The sequence below is a fragment of the Penicillium coprophilum genome, assembly GCF_028826855.1.
Source record: "Penicillium coprophilum strain IBT 35676 chromosome Unknown utg000002l_segment0_segment1, whole genome shotgun sequence".
NCBI lineage: Eukaryota > Fungi > Ascomycota > Eurotiomycetes > Eurotiales > Aspergillaceae > Penicillium > Penicillium coprophilum.
Window position 1 is genome coordinate 769772 of NW_026622722.1, and position 25180 is coordinate 794951.

The window sequence follows — 25180 nt, forward strand, 5'->3', positions numbered from 1 at the left end:
TGATGCATTATTCTTACTCTAGACTCTAGACTCTAGTCATCTCGGACTAACACATACAATATGAATCTAAAATAATGTTCGATGTGAAATGAGACTTGGCACGAATGTAGACGGAGTAAAGTATACTACAGAGTGATATCGTGACATGGTCGTAAGACAGAGTCAACGGACACAAAAAGGAAATAGTGAGTAAGAGAGGAGCAGGGGAAATCGAGGGCAGAGACAAGAGGCGGGTATAGAAGAACGGATCCGCAGATACCAAAGGTAAGAAAGACGCGAACGATAATAGGATAGAATAAGATAGTCTATGCTGCGGGCGCGGGAACAGGCTGAGGCTCCTGCCGAAGTGGCGCGGCTTCTCTGCCGGGTCCGGCAGTAGCAGAGCCCGGGGGAAGAGCGGGCTGCTGGCGCTGTTGCTCGAGGAGCATCTGCTGCTGAATTTGCTGCTGCTGTGCGATCTGGGGGTTCGGGGCGATCTCGGGGGCTTGGCGGTAGAGCGCAATTTCGGATTGTTTGAAGTAACGGCGGGCATCTGTTGTTGGGATTAGTTTCAGACATTAAGATTGTAGGCCAGTACTGTATGAGAAACGGGAGGAGTGTATGGTAAATTATATCGGTGGAGTATCCGCCAGAAGGGGTTAGCGTGGGGGTGTTGAGAGTCGGGTTTGGGGGTGTCGGGTTTGGGGGTCTCGGATGCACTTCGGCAAAAAGATGCAACACGGGCCGACCTGAATAATGGTATTGGGTAACTTCAATTGCCGACGGCTAATGCATCATCTTTGTCTCTGCACCCCGCATTATGGGATGCGTCATGGACTGTGAAGATTGCCAAGGAGAAAAAAATGGAGAAAGCATGGGGTAACTAGAACGTACCTTCGTCAATCAGTACGAGACTGAGATAGTACCTTGTCGAGTACTTCTTGTTAACGTCGCGGAATGTTGGCGTCAAGTCAAATCCACCAAGGAACAGACGGATTGGAATGGTTTCACCTATTTTAAAGTCAGCTTTGATCAATATTATCCTACGTTTGCCAACCCTCGCAAGATCCATTTGGACCCGCGGGTTGGGGGCCATAGCAAGGTCCAAAGTTTTGGCGTTCACTAACCTCTCGATGGCGAACCGTCCATAATCTGCACTCACGTTAGCATTCTTGTGATCTGCGTTCCATGTCCCCAATATCACATCGAGGGTGTTCAATAAACCACATACCTCAAATCGCACCAAGGTCTCACTCTCGTTATATTGATTTGGTGGGGATCCCGTTGTCTCCCGTCGAATGATAGACAACTCCATATGCTTGATCTTGAGTCGCACGAGCAAGAAATAGATGCGACCAACAATGACATCCTTGAGATGATACTTGGATTTGGAGTATTCGAATTCGATATGCAGGCAGTCCTCGATACCGACGTCCATCTTGATGGGGCTGTTGTTCTCGGGTGGCATGCGGTACGAGTACACCCACAAGTCCTTTTCCCGAATGACGTCCGCCATGCGCCGTGAGACGGTCACCCGGACAAAGTAGCGCAGCTTGACGTTGATACCATTGTATGACTCGTATTGCTTTTCGACGTTCTTGAAATTGAAGGGGAAGGTCTGCGGGTGAAGCAGCTCGCCGGGCGCGGCGAGCTCCTGCACCAGCGAAAGGAATTCATAATGGTTGCCTCGGTCGTAGAACATCTCTGTATTCCGAAATGGAAAGGTGTCAGCGGTCAATCTGTGAGAGCGAATTCGGCTAGGAGAGGCTGGGTAGCAGGTCCGACGCACCAATCGTGCCAATAAATTGCACTTTGATCCCCGTGTGTTCCAGTCGCTTGCCATCCTTCGGTCTGATGGTCACGGCACCCTTGACGGACTCGCCGTCCATGTACAGAGGGACCCGCTCGCGGCGGCCCTTGTCGAGCTTGACGTCAACGGTCTGGCGCTCATCGAGGTCTTCAAGGACCACATCGATATCGACTGGGGTGGAAAAGAAGAGCGAAGCCATAGTGGAGGTAATTGAGGCTGCAGCTATCGAGGCCCGAACCAATAAGTCGGAGCTTTGATGATCTGGAGCTGTCGCGGTGGCCTGGAGATGGCTTATGTAATACCGCCTCCCCGCCCCGCCCCCATGGACTGGTATGTGTTTGCATAGAACTGATATATAAGATCTGGTATGTACGATATCTGACACTCCTTCATATGCAGCTCCAGCTGCATTTGGTCCCTCTTGCTGTTCGTGTTGATTCTAGAACTAACATCAAAAGTAATATCCATTGAGAATTATTTGGGCTTTCGACTCCGTGGGCCCTTCAGACATGTCAGATCTACAGGAGGAGCTCCTCCATAATTTCCCTCCGATTGGAGCTGAGGCACTTTGCTGTCTTTGAAGCGTCCAAATACAAATTAACCATACGGATCAGGACCCAGTACACCCTACAACTCCGGACAAACACGAGATCGGATGTGTCGGAATCCGCTTCCCGCAGTTTCCCTCGTGACCATACAATATATACAATATAGAGAATGAGCAGAACACGCTTTAGTCTGAGCAAGGATCCAACTTGTTGACCCCGCCGGAAGTTCCCTTTCTTCCCCGGATTTCGAAGTGAAAATCATCATGTCTGGTCATGCCCATCACGGGTACTCCGTAGAGTCGGTGTGACTGTGGAACGGAATCACCATGCATATTCCCCTGTGTTTTTATGTATGTGCTATCCTATCGGATGAGACTACATTTTCCGGAACGGGATTGAGTATCGGTGATCTGTATACGGAGTACGAAGGTTCAAGCATTGAGAAGATCTGCCAATCTCGCAGATTGTGGGTTCTGTCAACTGAGGGGTTTATTTGGGGACAGGTCAAGCATTAAAGATACTTGGATGAATTCATATATCAGAAAAAGGTCAGATAGGAAACTGACCTTGGAAGAATCCAAACTGGCGGTGTCTTGCTAGCGTGGGGGTTAGTGTAATACCCAAATACCGTGACATCATGAAGGAATGCAAGTATTTTATATTGGAGTATATAGTATCTAGTATTATTCCATAAAGTACTCCGTACGGAGTACACGAGTCACACATAAGTCTTATGTCGGCTAATTCCTTTTGTTAAAAGACGCTATTTAGCCTAGCCTACAGGTGCCTACAGCTTCCTACAGCTTCCGACAGGTCCCTTCCACATATAAACCAATAACCGTAAGGTCATCTTTCACCCCCCACTCGGCTTCTGGAATCTTTCCGACCCACCGTTAACAATATAAGTAGACAGTAGACTCTTTTTCACATAGACAACTTTCTTTCCCGTGTATCACTGCAGCGTCATACCTCCACCTTGACCCAAATTATCATACTCGAAATCCAATCCATTTCTCAACACATCTTTCTTTTCAACATGCTTTCCGCAGGGGAACGACCTCAGCCTTCCCACGCTCCCGTCATAGATTCCACCATCAAGGCGCGCATGCCGGACCTTGCCAACGGGACCAACGGAGCAACCTCCTCCTCCTCCTCCTCCAAACCCGCGCAAATGCAACATATCTGGGTCGTGACCGGTCCAGCAGGATGTGGAAAGAGTACCGTCGGCAATATCCTACGCACTGAGTTAGGCATCCCATTCCTTGAAGGCGACGACGTAAGTAACTACCTGCAGACGTCAGGCACCCAACCCCGGAAACCACAGAAACTCTATAATATACGCACCTGACTAACAAACTACTCCCTCCAGTTCCACCCCGCCGCGAACAAGGACAAAATGGGCAGAGGCATACCACTCACAGACGAAGATCGCTGGGACTGGCTGATCTCCCTCCGACGAGCAGCAATCGACGCGCTTTCCCCCTCAGAAGCCAACAACTTCCACCCACCCGCCGGGGTGGTAGTAGCCTGTTCCGCACTGAAGCAGAAATACCGGGATGTGATGCGCGTTGCTGCATATGGCTCGTCCTGGGTGCAGATCCACTTTGTCTACCTCAAGCTCAGCGAGGATGTGTTGCTGCAACGGGTCACACAGCGCCAATCACACTACATGAAGAGCAGTATGGTGCAGTCGCAACTTGCTGCACTTGAGGAGCCCAAGGATGAGTGGGATGCCATTACTATCAATGTTGAAGGCACGGTGGAGGATGTCGGGCGCAGTGTTATTGATGCTGTGGCTGAGAAGCTCGCTGAGTATAAGTGATTGATCCTTCTGTGGAAGGGACTGAGTTCACTTGGTGGGGCTGTGGCTGTTGGTGATGTCTCATCGCCACGTGGGTTGCGAAAATGGGTAGGATCTATGCATGGAGGATTGTTTAGCATTTGGGGTTTGTTTTCTGTTTCTTGATTTGGTTCCTCCCTATGGTGTTTGGTGTTTTGGCCGGCTTGGCTATGGCACCGGTCTGTTTTAGATCTGGCGTTCTCGAAGCTCACATCTCGAGCTTCTATTTTGTGCTGTGTTGATATATCAACTGTCTGGCTTGGCAGGCCACGCGATATCCTTTGTTTCGATGTGCATTCTCATATAAATTGGCCTGCCTATTTTTCTTTTATTCGCTTTCTCTATATACTAAGAAGCTCAATCTATGATACATTTGAGCTAGGAAACTAGATAAATCAATTATGCAGTGCAGTGTCTGGAAATGTACCCCAAAGTTGTGATTATTTAGGTATAGCTTGACACTTCATCCAAACGGTGACTTGTCTAATTCACCTAAGATTTAGAAGCATAAGCTCGGGCGACTCAACTAGGTCTTTAACTCTGCTACCCATCCTCGCCATTGTCGCACCGTCAATGACACGGTGGTCCGCGCTCCAACTGAAGTTGACCATATCCCCGCGTGTAACCTGTCCGTCCTCATCAAAGATCGGCACAGTTCTAGTCTTACCCACGCCAAGAATTGCTACTTCGGTCGGCACGAGCACCGGAGCCACATATGTACCTCCGATGTTGCCGATATTCGACACGGTGATAGTACCGCCACTGATATCAGCGGGCGTCAACTTGCCGCTCTGGCCAAGGGCACTGAGTCGCGCAATCTCGGCGGCAATGTCAAGAATCGAGCGGCTGGCGACATCCTTGATGTTTGGCACAATCAAACCATTTGGGGTATCCATAGCAATTCCGATATTGTGCTTGGCACGCATGACCAGCTTGGGCTTTGTGGGGTCGGAGGTATCTATTTTCGAGTTGAGGAGTGGGAACTCGGTCAGAGCCTGTGAGACGGCCTTGACGACGAAGGGGAGGAAGGTGATTTTGGTAGGATCGCGCTTATCACTGGCGAGCTTTTTGCGGATGGCGGTAATGTCGTTGACTTTGAGCTCATCTGCATAGAGGAAGTGGGGGATGTTCAGGGATTTGGTCATTGTTTTGAACATCTGTGATTGTATCGGGGTCAGGTTGACAATTGACTCTGCTTGTCGTGTGTCTGGTGATCCGGAGACTGATGCTGGAATCGCTGGAGAATCTCTCTCTGCTACGAACTTCAGTACATCTTCTTTCATCACCCGCCCCTCTTTGCCGGTTCCGGTGACTTCAAGGATGTTCACGCCGTGGCTCTTCAATAGCCCGCGTACTGCAGGAACTGCAAGGGATGCATGCTTTGACTTAGGTGTCTCTTCCAGGATATCGATAGGAGGAGGGGCTATTGGAGAGGACTCGGCAGCTTGATTTGCAGGTGCAATCTCAGAGGCTGGAGTAGGTTCAGACGGCGCTGCCCTTGATTCGTGTGGCGGGCCATCATCGGGGTATTTTCCATCTGCAACTTCGATGTCGCAGAGTGCCTACCAAGACTCGTTAATAAGGTACTTACGGTGTGAAGCTCAGGTGGGGGAAGAGCGAAGGTAGTACACACCCTTCCTGTAGGCACTGTATCATCTGTCTCGAAATGTAATTTCTTGATAACGCCCTCATATCTCGAGGTAATCTGGATCCGTCAGTCACCAATTCGGAAAACACCAACATAAAGACATCACTCACATCATCGACAGCTTTATCCGACTGATATTGGCACAGAGGCTTCCATTCCTCGACATGAGCCCCTTCTTCCACGTACCATTGAATGATCTGGACCTCCGTGATGCCTGGTAATTGTAAGTGAAAAAATTGAGGAATAAACTGTAGATGTAGCAATTACCCTCGCCAACATCCTTTAGAACTTGTGACTTGATCCCCCATAGTAGAGAGCTGGCATGGAATCTCCGGGACAAGAGCGGTGGTAGGGTGGAGCGAATGCGGAGACGATTCTGGGGTAGACAAGGCCTGAAGTTGCGGGCAGTGAGTCCCCCACTGCGGCTGAAACTCATGATAAAAGAAGGACGGGGTGGTAGAGACAAATTTCAGAGAAGTTTTTTGAAATTCCCGAAGAGAAAGGAGCATGTCTACTTTATTTGTCTCTCGAGCATCGATTGTTCTGCCCGCACGCCGACGCTAACCGATGCTACCCACGTGATCTCCCCGCATCTATTGCGGGTATGGGGAAGTATGGCATTGACATTATCGTCTACTTCCTTTGTCTCTGTTCAATTTCCTAGGAAAATGGTTCTACCGATTGGCTCCAACATGAACTGTCAATTGGGAAGAGCAAGCAGACGGAAAATGTCTCAGGTTATATACATGGACAGCTAGGCAGTATGAGATGAAGACTGTGAATAGACCTCCAAAGGCGTTTATGTACTATCCGTAGAGGTAATTGGCGCATACTCAATATGAAAGAAACAGTGAGATTTGGTCTATTTAACCCTAGTCCAAGGTAATCTACCTAATCCTCCCTGGGTGGCTGAGTGGGTGAGAGACACAAGGCCATCTGATTGCTGAGTGAAACAATGATCACGGGTGATACCGCATTGGGAAGCTCAGTAATGGTGAAACTAGTCAGGACTTCGATCCTGCGCTGGGAGTAATTGGGGTACGGATCACTTTTTTTGTCCTTCTTTACTTGACAAGCTAAGAGACCAGTATAAGAACCCACCCACCCATCAATATCTCGTTCTAATGAGGCAATCGTAGCACCCTCTTCATTATATCAGCAGATCAGGATATCTCCAATGTTCGTTAATATAACTGATGTAGGTGTAATGGTGTGAAAAAACGATCCGCGAGATCCACTGCAGTCTATCCCATCATCATGCAGGTACCACGGCTTTCAAACCTCCACCCTGGACGCTACTACACTATCCAGCATCAAGCTCGGATAAGTATAGAATTACAACGCTATTGTCGGGTTTCCAGCCCATGTCTGAACTAGAAACACAAGGGTGTATCCCCATCGTGACTGTCAGATTCGACTTGTCCCTGTCAGTCACTCGAATCTGGGCTTGGGTCCCTACGATAAACACTGGCATCATTCATTTGCCAACTGCAAGAATCTACTTGATTCTGCACGAACCAAAAAAACTCGGAACCTGTCCGTGTTGTGTCCGCGTGTCGGAGGTGGAGACAGCATCGACATGATCGTCTTCACCCTAACTCAATACAGAAACCGAGGCCGATCCTGCAAGGCCCGAAACTCACTGGGCTGAAGACCGAGACACCAAATAACGCGGTACGTCTGTTGCATACTCTTTTGATTTGCTGCATGGATCTTTGACCTATTTCAAGCTTTGACTGTGCCAAGCGTACCTTGCCAATACCACGTTGCCAGGTACGTAGGTCGACTACACCGGTGAAGAAGCTCACAAACTATAAGAACATCATCGGCCCCCTCCACTCCTGGTCTTATGCACCGGATTCTCAATCAATTCAGTCCTCCTTTTCACCGTGATCCTTTATGGCTCTCCTGACCAAGACTCTGGTTTCACTGGCCCTGGGTGCTGCTGTCGCCCAAGCTCAGCTTTGGAACAAGGTTATCCAAACCTCATACGGTCCCGTTGAAGGGTTCCAGTACTTTAACCAGTCCACTCTGGATAAGTACTTCGATGGCGCCGAGTCCAACGTAGCCGCTTTCTTGGGTATTCCTTTCGCTGCCGATACAGGATATCAGAACCGGTGGAGGGCACCGCAGCCTCGCGAGCCATGGAACAAGACCTTGAAAGCCACGGACTTTGGCCCTGCCTGTCCTAGTGCCTCATATTCCGACATTAGTGAAGACTGTCTTAGTCTCAACATTTGGACCAACGCTAAGACCGTTGATGCCAGCCTTCCTGTCATGGTTTGGAATCAGGGTTCCGGCGAAACAAGCAACCAGGAGTGGTGGTATGGTGGTGGCATGGCATTGAAGGATGTCATCCTCATCACCTTCAACCGGCGTGACGATGCATTCGGTTATCTCGCTACTCCTGAGCTCAACGAAGAAGGCTACAAGCTTACTGGCCACAAGACGTCTGGTAACTATGGTGTTCTGGATCAACTGGAGGTTCTGAAGTGGGTTCAGAAGAATATCGCCAAATTTGGTGGGGATCCTGACCGTGTCACCGTTGCTGGGCAATCTTTCGGCTCTTCTCAAGTCTATCATGCGATCAATGGCCCCCTCTTCACGGGGTACTTCCACGGTGGTATCTCTCAATCCGGGATCAGATACCCCTATGATACCATGTTAGCTGGCCTCGCCACCTCGTACGTCAACATGTCTACTGCTATCTCCAATAGTGCTAGTTACATCAAGGCACACAACGTTTCTACAATTGAGGAGATGCGCACCCTCTCCATGGAGAGCCTACTGGTTGGTTCCTCGGATCGCGTCACCAACAGCTCCATTTGGTGGGTTACCGCACTCTCTGCCGGGTATCCTCTGATTTTCAAGCCTGTTCTGGACGACTACGTGCTTCCATCCAAGTATATCGAAACCCTGATCAATGGCCCTGCCAACGATGTTCCCGTGATTACTGGTAACACCAAGGACGAATCTGGTGCCTCTACCAACACCAACTACACCGTTGATGAGTACCGGTACTACTGTGGACTGAAATACGGCAACCTCTCCAGCGAATACTTCAAGCTCTACCCCGACCAAAACAATGATACAGTTGCCTCCCAGGCCTGGAACGCTGCTGCTCGTGACCTCTCTCTTGTCGGCTCGTGGGCCTACGCTACTGACTGGTACAAGTCTGCCACTGCGGACTTCTACACCTACTACTGGACCCATGCGCCCCCAAGCCAGGACCAGGGTGCCTTCCACCAGTCTGAGATCATGTATGCACTCGGTGCTCTCTACGCCAATTCCGATAGGTACGCTTTCACCAAGATCGACTTTGAAATTCAGGAGAAGATGTCGTCTTACTGGGCCAACTTTGCGAAGACCCTGAACCCCAACAATGGTGGCTCCTACAATGGTAGTAAGTCATTGGCGCGTTGGAGTCCCAATAGTGCCGATGGTTCCCGAGTTGTCATGGAACTCGGTAATCAGTTTAAAGATGTGCCCATTGCGAAGCCCAAGCAGGTGGAATTTATCATGGACTACTTCCACCAGCAGGTTCCCTATTAGAGGGAGTTTCTCCTTTGGATTGACAGGTTCTCTAGCCAGGCAACTTAGGGACCTTCAATGGTTCAGTAAATAGATAGAGGAATGTATGTAGTCATCAAGAATAGTTGGCTGCTTGTGTAACCATATCATAAATGATGTCTTTTCAGCTTTCAGATATTTCGTTCAGGTGTCGTCGAATATATTATATATTTCTTGAGGTATATCCATGGTAGGTAGACAGCGGCTGAACCAAGGTTGTTTTGTTGACTTCAACTTATGCAATTCGCAGAATAACATTGAATTTTTCATTTGCATGAAGGACCTACATATATTTATATATATATAAATATTTATAGCATATTGGATTCAACTCGGGCAATTGAACCGAATGTGGTGTACAGCATGCAAGTGCATGGAGTGAGGATGATAGCTCAGATCACGAGGGCCGATCCAGGCGCCACACCAATGTCCAACATTACCTTGTATGTACAACATACTCCATGTACAGATCTTGAACTCCGCTCTGTGGAATCAGAATGTCCACGCGAATCAGATTCACGCGCCAAGAACAAGAACTCCCCTATCGGAGATCGTCCGCTGATCCCCAGTGGAGGGGTAACCCACTTCGATCTCAGTTCTCTAGGCAGCCAATTTCGATCGAGATTGAGAATCCTTCGCACAGGGACTGAGTTCAATTTCAATTCTCCAAGTTGCCGTTTCACCATGGTCGCTGAATACCTCACCCTCCGCAACAACACCTCCACTCCAATCGTTCTGAAGCGCATTGAGCGCTTCCAGGCACCAGAGAAAGATGGGTTCAATGCCTTCAGCACAATGGCTAGAAACCTCACCCAGGTTTTGACCAACCAAACCCGCAATGAAGCTGTCTCTGCCATCGAACAGGACAGCCCTCACTTCGAGGAAAAGAACGTTGACATTCACGTGGAGCCATTCACAACGAAGAAGACTGACCTACGCTCCTTCATCCACTCCGACAAGGAGCACATGCGTCTTATCATTGAGGCCGAAGGCCAGAAATACCAGATCCAAGCCCCAGTCCCAACAGCAGAGTCAGCAACCATGAAAGCACTAAGCGAACACCCCAAACACCGTTTCACTGGCGTTTTTGTGGTCCCAGCATCCTTCCTAACAATCTTCTCGTCCGCACACCTGAACGCCTGGATGCGCGAGCTCCACGACGACACTCTCCTCTCCTCTTTATCAATTCCAGGCACGCACAACTCACCCACATGCCACATCGCGCCGCCCTCGGTGCGCTGCCAGGCCGTGAGCCCGAAAGAGCAACTCGAGAACGGCGTGCGGTTCTTTGATATCCGCGTGCAGCCACAGTACCCGGAAGACGCAGCGCGCGACGAGCTAATCCTCGTACACAGCGTGTTCCCCGTCTCGCTGACAGGAAACAAGTATTTCCGCGACCTGATGCATGAAGTCAACGGGTTCCTCGAGCGTAACCCATCCGAGACGCTGATCGTCTCAGTCAAGCGGGAGGGTACCGGTAACGCGACTGATGAGCAGCTTTCGCGTATCCTACACGACCACTACGCTAAGGCAGGTAGTCGGTGGTGGGTGCGTCCCAAGATCCCGACTCTGGGCGAGGCGCGTGGCAAAGTAATCCTCATGCGCCGGTTTAACTTGCAGCAGAAATTGAAGGACGAGCATGGTGGGAATGGTTGGGGCATTGATGCTGCTACGTGGGCGGATAATACTCCCCATGCTAAGTGTCCCAGTGGTCAACTCTGTATTCAGGATTTCTATGAGGTGCTGGAGAGTATGAATATCGAGAAGAAGATCAAGTTCGTCTCGGAGCAGATTGATCGGGCTAGCTGTTGTCGCTATCCGTTGGGTGTTCAAGCTGATATGCACGCGACCAAGGCTTTCCCCTTTTACGTCAATTTCTTGAGTGCTAGTAACTTCTGGAAGACGGATACTTGGCCCGAGAAGGTTGCTGCTAAGGTTAACCCGGCTATTGTGGATTATATCTGTCGCCGAGGTAAAGAGCATGATGCGGACTGCTCGACGGGTATTCTTGTTACCGACTGGGTTGGTTTGAATGGAGATTGGGATCTTGTGCGCTGCATTGTGGGCATGAACGCCAAACTGCGCTTGAGACAGAAGTAGATGCTGAATATAGTGGACATAAACCGGGAGGAAACTTGCCTTGAAGGCGCGGTTTTAGGCGCGATTTGTATTTTGCTTCACATGTACAGGAAACACAATGATTCATGGGTTAAATTAAAAAAAAACGGGATGCACCAAAGTTGATTTCTCGCAAGTATACATTGATTCTGAAGTAGGTGGTCGGGGTCTTGAGGATGAAACGCAGAACATGATCTATTATACAGGAAAATGAATCGGAATGACCATGACCAGATTAGGACGATTCGCTCTTGTCGCCCTCCGGTCCCTTCTCCTCTTCTTCCAAAACACTGCGGCGGCTCTCCAGGGTAAAGTAGATGCTCTTGCCAGCTCCCTCCAGAGTAGTTGCAACGCTGGAGCTCATGCTCTGCAAGGCCGTGACAAGCTGGGAGCGAAGACCGTCCATGCCACCCTCGATGCTGCCGACCCACTTGGTCTGATCGATATCAAACACCTGGTTGTCCACACGAGCAGCGAGCATGTCAATCTTGCTGAGACCGTTCTGAACGACTGGCTCGTAGTATTCCGGGTTGGCCTTGCGGGTAGGGGCCTTGAATCCGGATTCCTTGGGGGCGAGGATTGACAATGCGGCCTTCATATGTTCAGGCGAGACGGTAGGAATTGAAAGCACAGCAACAGGGCCGACGAGCAGAGGAGAAAGCTCGTGCATGCCCTTCATGTTCTTCACTGCGGCGTGGGCAGTGCGCGACAAGTCGTGTGTCAAAGCTGGGTCATCCTTCGAGCCGGAGATCGCAGGAAGCTCGGCGGAGGTTTGTGTCACGGGGTCAATTGCAGATGGGGGCTTTCCTGAACCCAGGGAAGTCTCGCTGGGCCGGAAATAATCGACGATGCGCAAAGCTACCTCGAAGATGCTGGTCTGAATGGTCTGGATCTTAATGTAAGGAGCGATAGCCGGCGCTGTCCGGCCTTCGGCAGCAATCTTCTCATCCACTTTTTGCAGGGCAATGGTTAGTTCTCGTCGGATGGCGGCCCATTCCATGGACTTGAGGTTGTTGTGTTGGAACAGCACGATGAGAGGAGATGTGCGGAGAAGGGAGGTGTATGACCGTAGGAGTTGCGACCGGCGGTATTCGGGATTGCGGTGCGAAGGTGGCTGGGTAGGAGGAAACCTTGATACCGGAGCCGCTGAGCGTGTCATCTGTTCGATTGAAGCAGCTGGCGTGATTGCCGGAGCCGCAGCACTGGATGCGCTCCTGGTAATTCGGAGTTCATATTGGCATCGAGGGATTTGTTGGAGCGACGAAAATCTTAACCGAGGTGGCATTGTGAATAATCAATTTAGGTGGTAAATTTACCAATCCCCAAATAATTCAAGAAGGTGATATCACAGGTCAAGACAAGTCAAGACAGCCCCCGGGAAATATGCAAAGCGTGATATTTTTTGGGTCCCAAAAGGGTAAGGCGTATCAAAAGCGGTGAGGTATTCTGCCGACTATATAGTTCTCATATTGAGTCACTCGGCATGTTATGATATTGCAAGTATCTTTTCAAGCTTGTGAAACCCCGTTGGGATTGCCAGCCTATTGTGAATATACAGTGGCTTACAAATATTCCAATCATGGCAACACCTATATCATCTCCCTCTGAGCGACCTGAGCCCATTTCGATCGCCCCGCTCCTCCAGCGACTCGCCTACCCCGCGGCTGCTGGTATCCGGGTCAGTGCACAAGACCTTCCTGCCGTGAGTGCAGAAGAGATCGCTTCTGCATTTGCACTGATATTCGAGGACCGACTATCTCATATCCAAACCGCCGCCCTCCTCACATTGCTCCACTCAACCGGCAAGGATAGACAGCCAGACGTGATTGCGAAATGTTCTCAATGCATGCGAGATGCTGCTTGTCAAGTTGAGAAAGGACCGCTTACGAAAATTATCGAGTCTCGTAATCTGAAAGCGGGAAACTATCAGGGTGGATTGGTATGTAAATCACTTCATCTTGTTGTCGAGTTCTATTTATTGACAGGCACGATGTATATAGTGTGATATTGTTGGCACTGGAGGAGACTCTCATTCGACCTTTAACATTTCCACAACCTCCTCAATCGTCGCATCTCCACTTCTCATGACTGCTAAACATGGAAACCGCGCTCAAACATCGACCTCTGGGGCCGCCGACGTCCTCAATGCCATCCAACCAGTGCCGCCCAAAATCGCAGCCATTACTGCCGAGAATCTGACCCAGGTTTACGAGAAGACCAACTATTCGTTCTTGTTCGCCCCGAATTTCCACCCGGGAATGATGCATTCCAACCCTGTTCGCAGGGGTCTTGGCCTCCGAACGATCTTCAACCTGATGGGCCCTTTGGCAAACCCCGTTGACTGGGCACTGGAAGCACGCGTAGTTGGTGTAGCATACCAGAGCCTTGGTCCAGTGTTCGCCGAGGCCTTCAGACAGAGCGGAGCGAAGAAAGCCATGATTGTTTGTGGCGCAGAGGACATGGACGAAATTAGCTGCGCTGGAAAGACAAACTGCTGGAGGCTCTCTGAATACCCGAACCCTGCATACAAAGCCTCAGAGGATGATGCAGATGACTCAAGTGAAGAAGATGCCGAAAATCCTCGCACATTCGTCAAGGTTGACACGTTCCAGCTCCAGCCATCGGACTTCGGCCTCTCCAGTCACCCCCTTAGTGATGTGGGCGGAGGTAAATTGCCCAAGCAAAACGCAGCAAAGCTAATGAGCATACTTCGGAACGAGCTTCCACGGGATGACCCCATCTTGGAGTTCGTTCTCATGAATGTGGCGGGTCTACTTGTCACCTCGGGCATTTGCGAGGCTGATACCAGCAACATGGGGCCTGAGGATGATGGAAAGGTCATCACCGAACGTGGTCCTGGCGGTGGGCGCTGGAAGGAAGGCGTGCGTCGCGCACGCTGGGCAATCGAGAGCGGGCAGTCTTTGAAGAACTTGGAGCAATTTATCGAAGTGACTAACCAGCTTTAAAGTAGAATCTTGTGGTATTAGTTTTGTAGGCCTGGATTTAGTATGTTGGGGCCATTTCGGGTTTAAGGAACTTTCGGATTGACATATGTATGGTTTCACCTGTTCTGATGGGCACAAAAAGTGCACCAGTGTACGTTTAGATGTAAAAAATTTCCAGTTCTTGAGTCCAACCGAGTAAGTGCCTTGTTCTTCAAGAGCAAATGAGATTATTTTGGAGAAAAAAAGAGAGCCTGTCCTACTCACAGGTCCAGATTTGGATTAGGACTAAAGAGGACATGGCGAGAACATCGTACATGGGTCTTGTAGACTAAGACCATAGAAAGACTATTTTGTGTGATTCGACTCCAATGCGCCGTTGTATGCATAATTCGTCAAAGATAAAGACTTCAAAACAAGGAAACCCAGGCTAATTCCGCCTGAGCCATCGCAATCTCCAAACGTCCGTTCCGTATTTGGACAGATGAGACGTCTATCGAGCCTGGAACTGAACCATACTATTGTGAACAAAAAAAGCAGAGGTCAGCTCAAGCCTTGCACATATCGTATGATAATTCCCAGGAGATAAAATCTTACCGCTTGGTCCGCTCCTTGTATAGCACACGGTGACCACAATCCTTGCAGCGAATCTGGTCGCCACGCTTTAGGGGAACACGGGCAGAGCACTCGCCACATAGATAGGTGACTGAGGGGCTGTCCATGGCCATGGCGTTGCCGAAACCTCCGCCTTGGGTGTCGAAGTTGCTCTGGGCGCCCGTCGAGGGGACCTGGTAGGCTTCGCGAGACATTATTTGGGGGTTGGGAGTGATGTAGTGGTAAATTGATTACTTTGCGCGCGATATTTGATCGTGTCCGGTGGGAGGGATGAGAGTTGTGGAGTGTGAACTAGTTGATGCTGAGATACTTCAATTCTTTTTCTTTCTGTAGCGCGAGATTTTAGGTGCTTAGTCACGCATGGGCCCGGGGTCCGTTTGATGAATTAGTCAGCATACACACAGACCCGATCTAGAAGTATAAAAGTACCTACTCTAATAGGGAGCTCTTTGGCTATATCCATGTTTTGATAGCATCATTAATGTCATTGACCGTATCTGAAAGTTGGAAAGGACTAAGCCCCTTTTTCTATGTATCTATCGTGTCATAAGCTTAAAGCAATTAAGCACCTCAGGTATCGTGAACTGTGACTTCAAAAATGAAAACGTGGTATATCCCTGAGAAAAGTGCAAGAAAAATCAATCCCGGCGCTATGCAACTGAATCAAAGATGAGAGCCCAAAAATCACCACTCCAAAGGTGGATCTCACAGGAGCGAAATTAAGTCGACAAAATTTACCAACCACCACCAATCTTCCCCGCAAGCTCCACAACCCGACTCGTATCATTAGCAGGTGTTTGATCCTTGCCAACATCACTTTCCACCTTGCGGTACGTAGTGTAGACGAGCTTAGAGAGCGGTATGCCCATGTATTCTGACCAGCGCCGCAAATTTTCATGAATTTTAGTCTCCTTGTCAGCGAATCTAGACAATTGAGACTGAGTCTCCATTTCAGACTCGGACTCAGATTCCATAGAGAAATAAGCCTCGTCAACACGAGCAAGCCATGCACGCTGCTCATAGGGCGATGGCTTCATAGATGGGTCGAGTACCTCTGTTTGGGGAGGATTAAGTGCTTCTCTGGCATCCTCGACTCGGATCTGACCACCACCATTCGTGCATCCACCAGGACAGGCCATGACCTCAACGTATGCGTAGTCTGATCCTGAGCTACCCGTGGACACGGCGTTGCGAGACATGGGCTGGCGCCGCCCTGCGGCGGGTCTGGTGACTGGTTTTGCGCCGGGAAGCCTCGATACACGCGCGGGCTTGAGCTTCCGGACAAGGTTTTGGATATTTCGGAAACCATAATAGCGAGCTGCTTTCAAAATGGGTTGGCCCTCTTGAGACATGAGCACATACTCGACGACGTCGACATTGCGTCCGCGGTTGATCACAAGTTCGCTGCCTGGATTGCGAGCTTGGAAATGTGCGAGAACGTGATGTAGGTAGCCTCCAGAGGTACCTGTCGCTAGAGACTGTTCCCCCCGAGATCGCTTGAAGGAAAGGAAAGAGTCGAGAGTTTTTTCGGGGAAGGGCGGAGTGAAAGACGAAGGCAGAGGTTGTAAAGGTAGTGTTGATAGTGAGAATCCTCGAGACGAAGCTAGAGACAAGAGCTCACGAGCAGTAATAACGCAATCTACGTCGCGAACAGGGTGTGTCTCAGAGCTCGCGAGATCTCCCTTTCGCCACGATACATCTGTGAGTTCTTCCCGACTAGCTTCTAGCTTCTTGTCAAAGCAGGGCATGACTGCCAAATGCCAAATCCGAGAAGGATGGACCCCGAGAGACTTGCTCAAGACGGTTTTCAGGAATGTCCCCGACAGAGCCTGCGGGGACTTGAGCCGAGAAAGGTGTGGGAGAATAAAAGGGTGAGTCTTCTCAGCGTAACAAATCCATCCAGGGCATGCTGAGGATAAAATGGGTCGCTTGGGCAGAGAATCATCCGACTGGCCGGCTGTTGACGAGTTCTCTGACTCAAGAGAGTCCGAAACCTCGTCTGCAGTGAGTACATGGACAGCCTCTCGCATAGCATTGGTGTCGACAACCCATGTAAACCCATTACCGTGTTTACCCCCACTACGCAAGCCCTGTGGACCACTGAGTAATTGATTGATCATATACCCCGCTTCTGTCTCTGTGATGCCGTAGGTTGTTGCCAAGCTTGCCCTGACTTGTGGGCTGACACTGGCCACGAAGATCTTACCCTCTCCGGAGTCCTCAGTGTTATTGACTACCACCCCATGATGCTCATGCATCATGGGAATCTCTGGATGAGCATCAAGTGTATTGAGGACCTCGGCGTGAGACTGAAGTGATATCAACACTGCTTCGGCAGATGTGACACAGCCAGAGCACGCAAGGCAGTCTGTCAAAGAAATATTTGCGGGGGGTAGATCCTCGGGCTCGACTTTGTCTTCTGTTGTTACTTCATAGGTGCCCTATAATTAGAAAATTAATAAGATAAACTCTGATATCATGCAGTCCCAGCGAGACCAATAGGTGGACATACTTCTTGATTTTTTGTATCTTTCTTTGGAAGAGTTTCAACTGGTTTGATACACGCTACTCCCGGCGAAATGAAATCATTCAGATCGTCTGCTGAGAGGATCGCGCTCATTGTGGTGGGAAATGCTTTGAGCGGCCGTGAATGAAGTGAAGGAACTGGCCTATATTTGGCTGATTGGATTGCAAATAATCAGAACAAAGACCTCCAAACCCTTGGAGGATTAAAATAGTTCTGTAAGAAGGCGGCAAGCCAACGGCGTTGCACGCTTTGTCATGGTGGTGGCGAGATCGGAGATAAGCTCACCGCCTTATGCGGGCTACACTTTCTCTGATTGGTCAGATCAGAAGTATGCACGTGACGCGTATGATGTTTCTTTCAACTTCGCCTTCTCGCTGTTCGAGTCTCGAGTCTTTGTTCTCTACTATCCTTTCATGTCCTGCGTAGGGTAAATTGTATTGCTTTACATGTAGTCAATTGGTGAGCAAATTTCGACCATAAAGAGTCCCTGTAAGTCTCATCTTCATCAATTTAGCAACTTTCTTACTGTTTCTTCTGCATATCTACCACATTCGATACAAAAAGAAAGCTATGCCTAAGAAGAAGGTGCCTGCCCAGTCCGATACGTCTGTTTCAGCACAATCCGAACAATCAATAGGTTCTCAGTTCGCGAACCAATCGCCCGCCACAAGCACCAACAGCCGCAGCAGTGGTGGTCTCACTAGAATGATGAGTACCATTTATGAGAAATTCTCATCCGGCTCCAACAGCAACCAATTAGACAGTTTCGATGGTGCAGCGAGCCCTGATCTTCGCACGGCACCTGAGGTTAGAAAGACTGATCTTCGTACGGCACCTGAAGTTAAAACGAAGCATCCCGCCCGAAAAGATCCTCTGCCTAAAAAACGGCGCGTTTATCCCCTTGGAAGCAAGCATGGTGGAGTCAGCAAGCCTTCGCCAACCCCTGTGATGTCCAATGTGATCGCAGCAACCGAGGAAGCCATAATAGGAATTTTGGACAGAACGGAGTTGGAGGGAACTCGGTATAGTTATGTGGCGAACAAATGGACTGCTCCTGCCCTGTATCCTGAATCCGTGGATTTCCCAAACTTTATAGAAACTAAGGTTCAGGTCTTTCCGGCAGACACATATGACGCAGCTCTCGACATGGACTGTTCTGGCAGCAACACCGACCAAATGCCTGTATGTGTTCTTAACTTTGCCAATGCCAACGTTCCTGGTGGGGGCTGGCGTCACGGTGCCAAGGCCCAGGAGGAACAGCTTTGTTATCGAAGCACACTCATCGGGGCTCTCCAACCAGATCTCTACCCTATGGGAGATTTGGAGTGCCTCTATTCACCCAATGTGATCATTTTTCGAGAGAGTGTAGACAGAGGGTATAAGTTCATGTCATCAGCCGACGACCTACACCGGAACCCCAATGTTAGTGTTATCAGCATGGCAGCGCGAAGCAGGCCCAAGTTGACCGCCGACAAATCCACCTACAATGACCCGGGGCAATCTTATCTCATGAAAGACAAGATGCGATTGATTCTACGCACGGCAGCAGGCAACAATCACCGGCGCTTGGTCCTTGGTGCCCTTGGCTGTGGGGCCTTTTCCCATCCCTCCCAGGTGGTGGCCGATTGCTGGAAAGAGGTTCTCATGGAAGTCGAGTTCCGGGGTTGGTTTGAACAAGTTTATTTTGCAATCAGAGATGGGCCCACAGAGAAAAATGTGGAAAAATTCGAGAAGACATTGCATGGTTTGAACATAGGATGAGCCTTCCGGGGCAAGTTCAATTCTTTTCATCGGTATTTCTCACTAGGGAGAGGTTTGAGACTTTTTATAGACGTGCAGATTCTACAGGAATCTTCAAATCAATCTGTGTATTCAGAAAATGGCCTGCTGAAGGGTGTCAGACTCCATAAGCTAGATAGCTACGTACATAATGTATAGGCTGTCTTGTAGTTCCGCTTGATAATAGTAAATATTATATAGGCCTCTTCTGGTACCTTAACCTAATGCACTGTCACAGATGGCTTACAGACATCTTTTCTTTTTGACTTGTGCTTCTGCCCGCTATTGCTTTTAGGTGGGTTTATCTTAAAAACAATATTTCACTCGTCTTACAGCTATAATACAATCTTTTTATCTACCATTGTCGCAGACTTTTTCCTTGCTGCTCTTTATCAATTGCTACTATAGGCTAGTCCCTTTAGATGAGTTCACAGGGACCTCTTTCACTATACCGGAACGCGCACAGGGCGCCTCCTTTACTCCCTCTTGCTATCTCGCACTTCTAGGAGAGACATGTGACAGAGTGATTAATGACAATGTACGTCTACATTTCTTATGAGCTGCTTGCAATGGACCTGAGAGTAAACTTGCATTTTCAAACAACGCGGAATCAATAAAATTCAAATAAAACTTCGAACCAAACTGAGCACAAAAGTGTGGAGATGAAATAGTGTGATAAAGAAACATACCAGCGTACCTACCTACCTACCTACCTTGAGAAGTTCCTATTATCATGAAATTCTCACATTGGCCATCTGCTGGTCTGACGCAACTAGCCGCTACTGGCTTATTCTATGATCAATTCCTCTTCAGATGTCCCTGAGAGCATGACCCAGTCATGTTCAATTTCTGCAATGGGAGTAGGCTCAATCTGATTATGATAATCAGCACTAGTACCAACAGGAATCAGGCATTTGCGCTCAAGCTCGGCGAGCACTTCTACCGTCCAGCGTTGACAAGCTTGAACAGGGACTACTACTACCGCTGACTTGACCTTGTTGATATCGCGTGCCTGAATTTGACCAATGTATTGCTTCTTCGATATGCCAAAACTGTCGATTCTCTTCCCTGCTTGAATCTTGCGCTCGTAGTCCCGATTCTGCGTCGGGCCTCCGACGACATGATACCATGTACAGCGCAGCGATCTAGGGTTAGCAAGCAAAAGCATCCAATGTAAAGGGGCCTTACCTCTCCGTTGGCAGAAGGCAACATAGACGTCCCATGAGTCAGCCATCTTTGACGAATTGATAGTCTTGGTTGTGAAAGATGAACGAGCCGGTTCAAGAATCGCAATTATTCTCTTGATTGGGATTCGAATGAGACTTGAGAATGATGTGTTTCAAGGGCTGGGCCGTCCAGTGACTTTATATGTTGGGCTTTTGACTGATTTCATCTCTTCGCGTATAAGCAGACAAAGTCTTTATGGGGGAACAATAAAACCATGCGATATAAAGCTCATTGCTTGAGATTGAAAGTAAGTATGACCATTAAAAATCGGTCTTGTATTGAAAGCTTTTATACATATTTCTATTGTTTTCTCTAGTGATTATGCGACATAAAGCCCATTGTCTGGCATCGAAGTGAACATAGTCATTGATAAATGGCTGATCTACATGGTTATTTGCTATTTGATTACCCCGGGGCTTGCATGGATGGTTATTCGTATTACCAAAATACAAAAAACAGCTACAAAGAAATTTCGAAATCTATCCTTGGCAATCATCTTACAAACATGGCTGAAGTCTGTGCGGTAATTTCTCTTCTTGAACTTTTCCTACCAGTTGTCTTTCCCAAAGCCGCCAAAATGCCTCAAAATGCATACCCCAACCCTCTAGTGTTCCCACCGCTAGGCGATGAACATACTCACACGTTTATCTTACTCCATGGAAAAGGCAGTAATGCTAAACGCTTCGGCCATGTCCTTCTTGCCGCTACGAACCTGCAAGCTCTACTTCCCACAGTGAAATTCGTCTTTCCAACGGCGAGTAAGCGGCGGGCAACGAGGTTCAAAAAGATGGCCATCAATCAGTGGTTTGACAACTACTCGATTGAGGACCCGGGAGAGAGAATAGACTTACAAGTTGAAGGTCTCTGTGAGACTGCCGAATTTATTCGTGGTTTGATCGGTGAAGAGGTCCGAATCTTGGGTGCGGACAGCCATCAAAAGATTATACTCTGGGGACTAAGTCAAGGTTGTGCTGCGGGTATATTCACTCTACTAGGTGGCTGGCTCGACGCCCGCGAGATAAGTATGATAGGAGCATTTGTTGGGATGAGTGGATGGCTGCCCTTTGAGCAGCAGCTGCACGAGATTCTCCAATGCGGCGAGATTCCTGCGTCAACTAGAGACAGCCAGGAAAATCGATTCAATGATATCTTGGACTTGAACTCAGAGGGTGAAGAGGTGGCTAGGAAACATTTCGAAGGTGACGAGGGGTCAGACGCAGATGCAGATGCCTTCTCGGAACCTGACTTTGATGACGATCAATTTGAAAGAAGCAGCTTTTCGCACGATGACTTTAATCCCTTTTCTGACGATGAGGACGAAGCCTCACTGCTTGTTCACGCTATCGGCCATATTCGGGATATTCTTGATCTTCCAATGATCTCATCAGAGGAACCACAGCCGAAATCAAGCTTCCATCATCTCCAGGTGCCTGTATTTATTGGCCACGGCTCCGAAGACCTAAAAGTTCGCGTTGAACTCGGAAGAAGGATGTCTCATGTCCTTTCAGCCGGTTTTGGGATGGATGTAACTTGGAAGGCATATGAGAAACTGGGACATTGGTATCGCGAAGACGAAATAGAAGATATCTTAAGATTTCTTCAGGAGAAGGCTGGCCTGTCAGTGAAACAAACACCATCTCAAGACCAACGCGAGTAATGTTTCAAAACTCGACACTGCTTTTTGTTCGATTCATAAAGGCAAGGGTAGTCGGCCGCTTATGCTCTCAGGTCTTTTTTGGTAACCTTTCCCATGGTCTTGTCAGAAATTTCTTTAGGGGTGTTCTTCTATACATTTTCTCTCTCTTTCTAGTGCTACAGTCGTAAGGATAAGAAATTTCGCCGCATAATACAGAAAATATGCAATAGAAACAGCTTAAAATGTCCCAAACGACTCGTCCATGTATATTTAACCTCTGGTTTTCTCCACTTTTGAGATGAGCTGTCTAAACTCATTAGTTGTACGTTACGAAATATAGATACTGCATCGATTTCATGAAGGTCGGTGATACTGAAAGGAGACTGCTGACATAGAAAGTACAGAACCATTCTAGTTTCAGATACAACCGCTAGTATTTGGGGTTCATATACACCTCACTTAGATGTACGGGTAGATCGTCTTCTACCAACAACAGCAGGCTTTGCCTTTTCCTCTTTGAAGTACTCACTCTTTACAGAGGGTTTGCTCTGTTTTGGGGTCTCTCGCTTCTTTGTCTCTGGTGTTTCTTCCGTCTCGGAGTCGCTTTCTTTCTTCAGAGCCGCACGTTTCCGTTTCGAATTAGCTGGTGTGGATTTTGTAGCTTCGTCAATTTCTTTGGCGACAGGACCAGTCTTCTTCTGGACGGCTGGAACAACGGCACTTGTTCGACCTCCAACAGTAAGAAATGTGATCTTATCTCCATTGGGTAAGGCGGCGGGCTGGTTCTTCTTCCCCTTGCCCCAGCGGTGCTTGAAAAGCCAATGTTCGGGGAACTTCTCTGAGTCTGCCAGCACAGCAATAGATGTGGAGCAGACATAATGAATGGCAGAGTGTAGTGCCTTGATTTGATCGTCATTCAAGGTGTTGCTGTATTGCTCTGGGTGTATCTTAGCATGGTAGAGAATCTCATCGCTAAGAAATTATCAGCTTCTGTATGTTTCATGGATACAGTCTGTCTTAAAGACGTACCCCATCCAATTTCCAATTCCACTGATGTTCGCCTGGTCGAGCAGAAGAGCCTTAATCGGCACTTTCTTCTTTCCCAGCTTCTCTGCCAACCAAGCTTCGTCCACAATGTCTTTATCGGCGACTGGGTCAGGCCCATTTTCTTTGAGCGGAGTGTGGTTTCGGATATCATCAGCGGGGCAATCCACCAGTCTAATGCGACTAAGCCTGCGGGCATCCACAAATGCGGCCTCTGTTTTCGGCTCGTCACTTGTCTCCAGCAAGAACTTCCAATATTTAGGGGGCCACTCCTGATCTGCAGGCTTGTCGGTTCGATAGTAATATGTGTCGGCATCCTTGATCTTCAACCAACCAGCCATCCCAAAGTGCATCACAGCGTGTGGCGGTGAAGACATTGCGATCCAGAAATATTTTCCTTGTTGGCCTGCTCCCACGACCTTCTTCCCTTGCATTGTCTTTTGAAATTCGGCGGCGCTTGTGCCAACTTTGCCAAATACGATATCATCGTGTTGCGCTTGTACTTTGGCCAGCGTTTTCCCAACCAAGTGCTCACGAATGAAATGCACAATGCGGTGGACCTCTGCTAGCTCAGGCATGTTGATATGCGAATATGAATGTGAAAAACAAGCAATTAATGAAGACGAGGGTATATACAAGTGCTTTTTCTCCGAAAGACGGTCTGGCATAAGCAGGGACGCGATGCTCCTGGAACGCGGATACGCGCTGTCACGTGAATGTAATTGAACGAGCTAGTCCCAAAACAGCCGAGAGCTCAAGGCTGATTACGGCATGACGACGGTGGTCTGCCTGAAGGAGAGCTTGCTCGTACTATCCATGAATGTCACAACAATTATCTGTCTGTTACTTGTGCTCATAGCAAATCATACTGGGTCTCATTGAAATATACTCGAATATAACGACCATCTACATTACGCTATACAATACCGTTGGACGACGCCCATCAATAAAGTTCCGCATTTCCTCAGTACAAACTGGAGTTGTTCTGGATCAAATCAAATCGAGAAGCAGAGGAGGAACTTCGTGGGAGGATGACACAGGCCTCATCAACAGCAGCTCCGGCGCTGACGCCTCGGTTTTGTTTTGACGAGCGACTACTACGAGGTTCGTTTGGGATGTGACATGTTGTTACCAGCTTGGATTGACTTTTCCATTTTTGTTCAGACTTTTTGCGACTCTCAAGATCTACCATCGATGACTCGATTACGCAGAACTTGAACGCGTTGATTACACCAGCTCAAGAAGGATTTGACCCATCATCGACGGCGGTGCGACAAGCCGAAATTAGATCTCAGATCAACCCTGCAGCCTGTCAGAGCTTCAAAGATAATGTGTTATTTCCGTCATGGCAAACGAGATCAGACGTTCTCGCTTATTGCGCTGGTGTGGCTACGAGTCCAGATCCCGACGATCCCGACTTGATTCTTCGGCAAACAGAATCAGCCCGAGACCGGGAACGAGAAGTAGATGAACGTTTGGACCCGTATTCAGCTCGCTTCTTTCCGCGTGAAGCACGCACTGAGTCATTGGCCAACTTGATTCGCAATGAGCGTACCATTGAAGAGATCATTCGGGCCCGAACGTGGGGGATGGTGTCGGAAAAATGCAGTGTCACTTCTAATTGGGAAGAAGCTCTCAACAGCTGGCGCCATTCACATCGGAAATAACCCCTTGGGCAGGGGCGTGCTGCAGTACACTAGAATCACTGTATAACTCAACTCTTAGAATCGGGGATACTTCACCCCAAATTGTATATCTTTGAACAGTCCTGATATGATACTTGTTGAAGTTTCTCATTCTCGCTCTGCCTGGCAATAGAGCAGGTTATTTTCGGATTTTGGATAGAAAAAATGCGAATGATATCATACATAGTCCGGGTATGCCAAGAGAAGCGGCC

The 25180-nt window shown here is 48.7% G+C and overlaps 14 protein-coding genes across 14 annotated transcripts; 7 read left to right on the top strand and 7 right to left on the bottom strand.

Moving 5' to 3' along the window:
* Positions 1–305: 305 nt before the first annotated feature.
* Positions 306–1988, bottom strand: N7500_002334 (vacuolar protein sorting-associated protein 26; the record flags this gene model as incomplete). The annotated part of the gene is made up of 5 exons (XM_056673480.1): positions 306–532; positions 874–990; positions 1107–1131; positions 1211–1683; positions 1769–1988. 5 exons carry the CDS (start codon positions 1986–1988, stop codon positions 306–308), a joined length of 1062 nt encoding a protein of 353 aa, XP_056534005.1.
* Positions 1989–3373: 1385 nt separating this feature from the next.
* Positions 3374–4159, top strand: N7500_002335 (gluconokinase; the record flags this gene model as incomplete). The annotated part of the gene is made up of 2 exons (XM_056673481.1): positions 3374–3613; positions 3707–4159. The coding sequence occupies 2 exons, from the start codon at positions 3374–3376 to the stop codon at positions 4157–4159; spliced, it is 693 nt and encodes a 230-aa protein (XP_056534006.1).
* Positions 4160–4665: 506 nt separating this feature from the next.
* Positions 4666–6261, bottom strand: N7500_002336 (uncharacterized protein; the record flags this gene model as incomplete). Its single annotated transcript, XM_056673482.1, has 4 exons — positions 4666–5739; positions 5811–5882; positions 5936–6039; positions 6093–6261. The coding sequence occupies 4 exons, from the start codon at positions 6259–6261 to the stop codon at positions 4666–4668; spliced, it is 1419 nt and encodes a 472-aa protein (XP_056534007.1).
* A 1463-nt stretch (positions 6262–7724) lies between these two features.
* Positions 7725–9377, top strand: N7500_002337 (Carboxylesterase type B; the record flags this gene model as incomplete). The annotated part of the gene is made up of 1 exon (XM_056673483.1): positions 7725–9377. The coding sequence occupies one exon, from the start codon at positions 7725–7727 to the stop codon at positions 9375–9377; it is 1653 nt and encodes a 550-aa protein (XP_056534008.1).
* A 702-nt stretch (positions 9378–10079) lies between these two features.
* N7500_002338 (phosphatidylinositol-specific phospholipase C) lies at positions 10080–11495 on the top strand (the record flags this gene model as incomplete). Its single annotated transcript, XM_056673484.1, has 1 exon — positions 10080–11495. The coding sequence occupies one exon, from the start codon at positions 10080–10082 to the stop codon at positions 11493–11495; it is 1416 nt and encodes a 471-aa protein (XP_056534009.1).
* Positions 11496–11748: 253 nt separating this feature from the next.
* Positions 11749–12798, bottom strand: N7500_002339 (mitochondrial 54S ribosomal protein uL10m; the record flags this gene model as incomplete). Its single annotated transcript, XM_056673485.1, has 1 exon — positions 11749–12798. One exon carries the CDS (start codon positions 12796–12798, stop codon positions 11749–11751), a length of 1050 nt encoding a protein of 349 aa, XP_056534010.1.
* A 294-nt stretch (positions 12799–13092) lies between these two features.
* N7500_002340 (anthranilate phosphoribosyltransferase) lies at positions 13093–14479 on the top strand (the record flags this gene model as incomplete). Its single annotated transcript, XM_056673486.1, has 2 exons — positions 13093–13452; positions 13514–14479. 2 exons carry the CDS (start codon positions 13093–13095, stop codon positions 14477–14479), a joined length of 1326 nt encoding a protein of 441 aa, XP_056534011.1.
* Positions 14480–14948: 469 nt separating this feature from the next.
* N7500_002341 (Rpo12/RPC10 RNA polymerase subunit family protein) lies at positions 14949–15264 on the bottom strand (the record flags this gene model as incomplete). Its single annotated transcript, XM_056673487.1, has 2 exons — positions 14949–14973; positions 15053–15264. 2 exons carry the CDS (start codon positions 15262–15264, stop codon positions 14949–14951), a joined length of 237 nt encoding a protein of 78 aa, XP_056534012.1.
* A 540-nt stretch (positions 15265–15804) lies between these two features.
* Positions 15805–17690, bottom strand: nar1 (iron-sulfur cluster assembly protein NAR1; the record flags this gene model as incomplete). Its single annotated transcript, XM_056673488.1, has 2 exons — positions 15805–17511; positions 17583–17690. The coding sequence occupies 2 exons, from the start codon at positions 17688–17690 to the stop codon at positions 15805–15807; spliced, it is 1815 nt and encodes a 604-aa protein (XP_056534013.1).
* A 477-nt stretch (positions 17691–18167) lies between these two features.
* N7500_002343 (uncharacterized protein) lies at positions 18168–19358 on the top strand (the record flags this gene model as incomplete). The annotated part of the gene is made up of 1 exon (XM_056673489.1): positions 18168–19358. One exon carries the CDS (start codon positions 18168–18170, stop codon positions 19356–19358), a length of 1191 nt encoding a protein of 396 aa, XP_056534014.1.
* Positions 19359–20163: 805 nt separating this feature from the next.
* N7500_002344 (uncharacterized protein) lies at positions 20164–20610 on the bottom strand (the record flags this gene model as incomplete). The annotated part of the gene is made up of 1 exon (XM_056673490.1): positions 20164–20610. One exon carries the CDS (start codon positions 20608–20610, stop codon positions 20164–20166), a length of 447 nt encoding a protein of 148 aa, XP_056534015.1.
* A 570-nt stretch (positions 20611–21180) lies between these two features.
* Positions 21181–22260, top strand: N7500_002345 (Phospholipase/carboxylesterase/thioesterase; the record flags this gene model as incomplete). Its single annotated transcript, XM_056673491.1, has 1 exon — positions 21181–22260. The coding sequence occupies one exon, from the start codon at positions 21181–21183 to the stop codon at positions 22258–22260; it is 1080 nt and encodes a 359-aa protein (XP_056534016.1).
* Positions 22261–22694: 434 nt separating this feature from the next.
* Positions 22695–23861, bottom strand: N7500_002346 (putative formamidopyrimidine-DNA glycosylase; the record flags this gene model as incomplete). Its single annotated transcript, XM_056673492.1, has 2 exons — positions 22695–23211; positions 23269–23861. The coding sequence occupies 2 exons, from the start codon at positions 23859–23861 to the stop codon at positions 22695–22697; spliced, it is 1110 nt and encodes a 369-aa protein (XP_056534017.1).
* A 453-nt stretch (positions 23862–24314) lies between these two features.
* On the top strand, positions 24315–24950 carry N7500_002347 (MIX23 family protein; the record flags this gene model as incomplete). The annotated part of the gene is made up of 2 exons (XM_056673493.1): positions 24315–24387; positions 24448–24950. The coding sequence occupies 2 exons, from the start codon at positions 24315–24317 to the stop codon at positions 24948–24950; spliced, it is 576 nt and encodes a 191-aa protein (XP_056534018.1).
* Between the last annotated feature and the right edge of the window lie 230 nt (positions 24951–25180).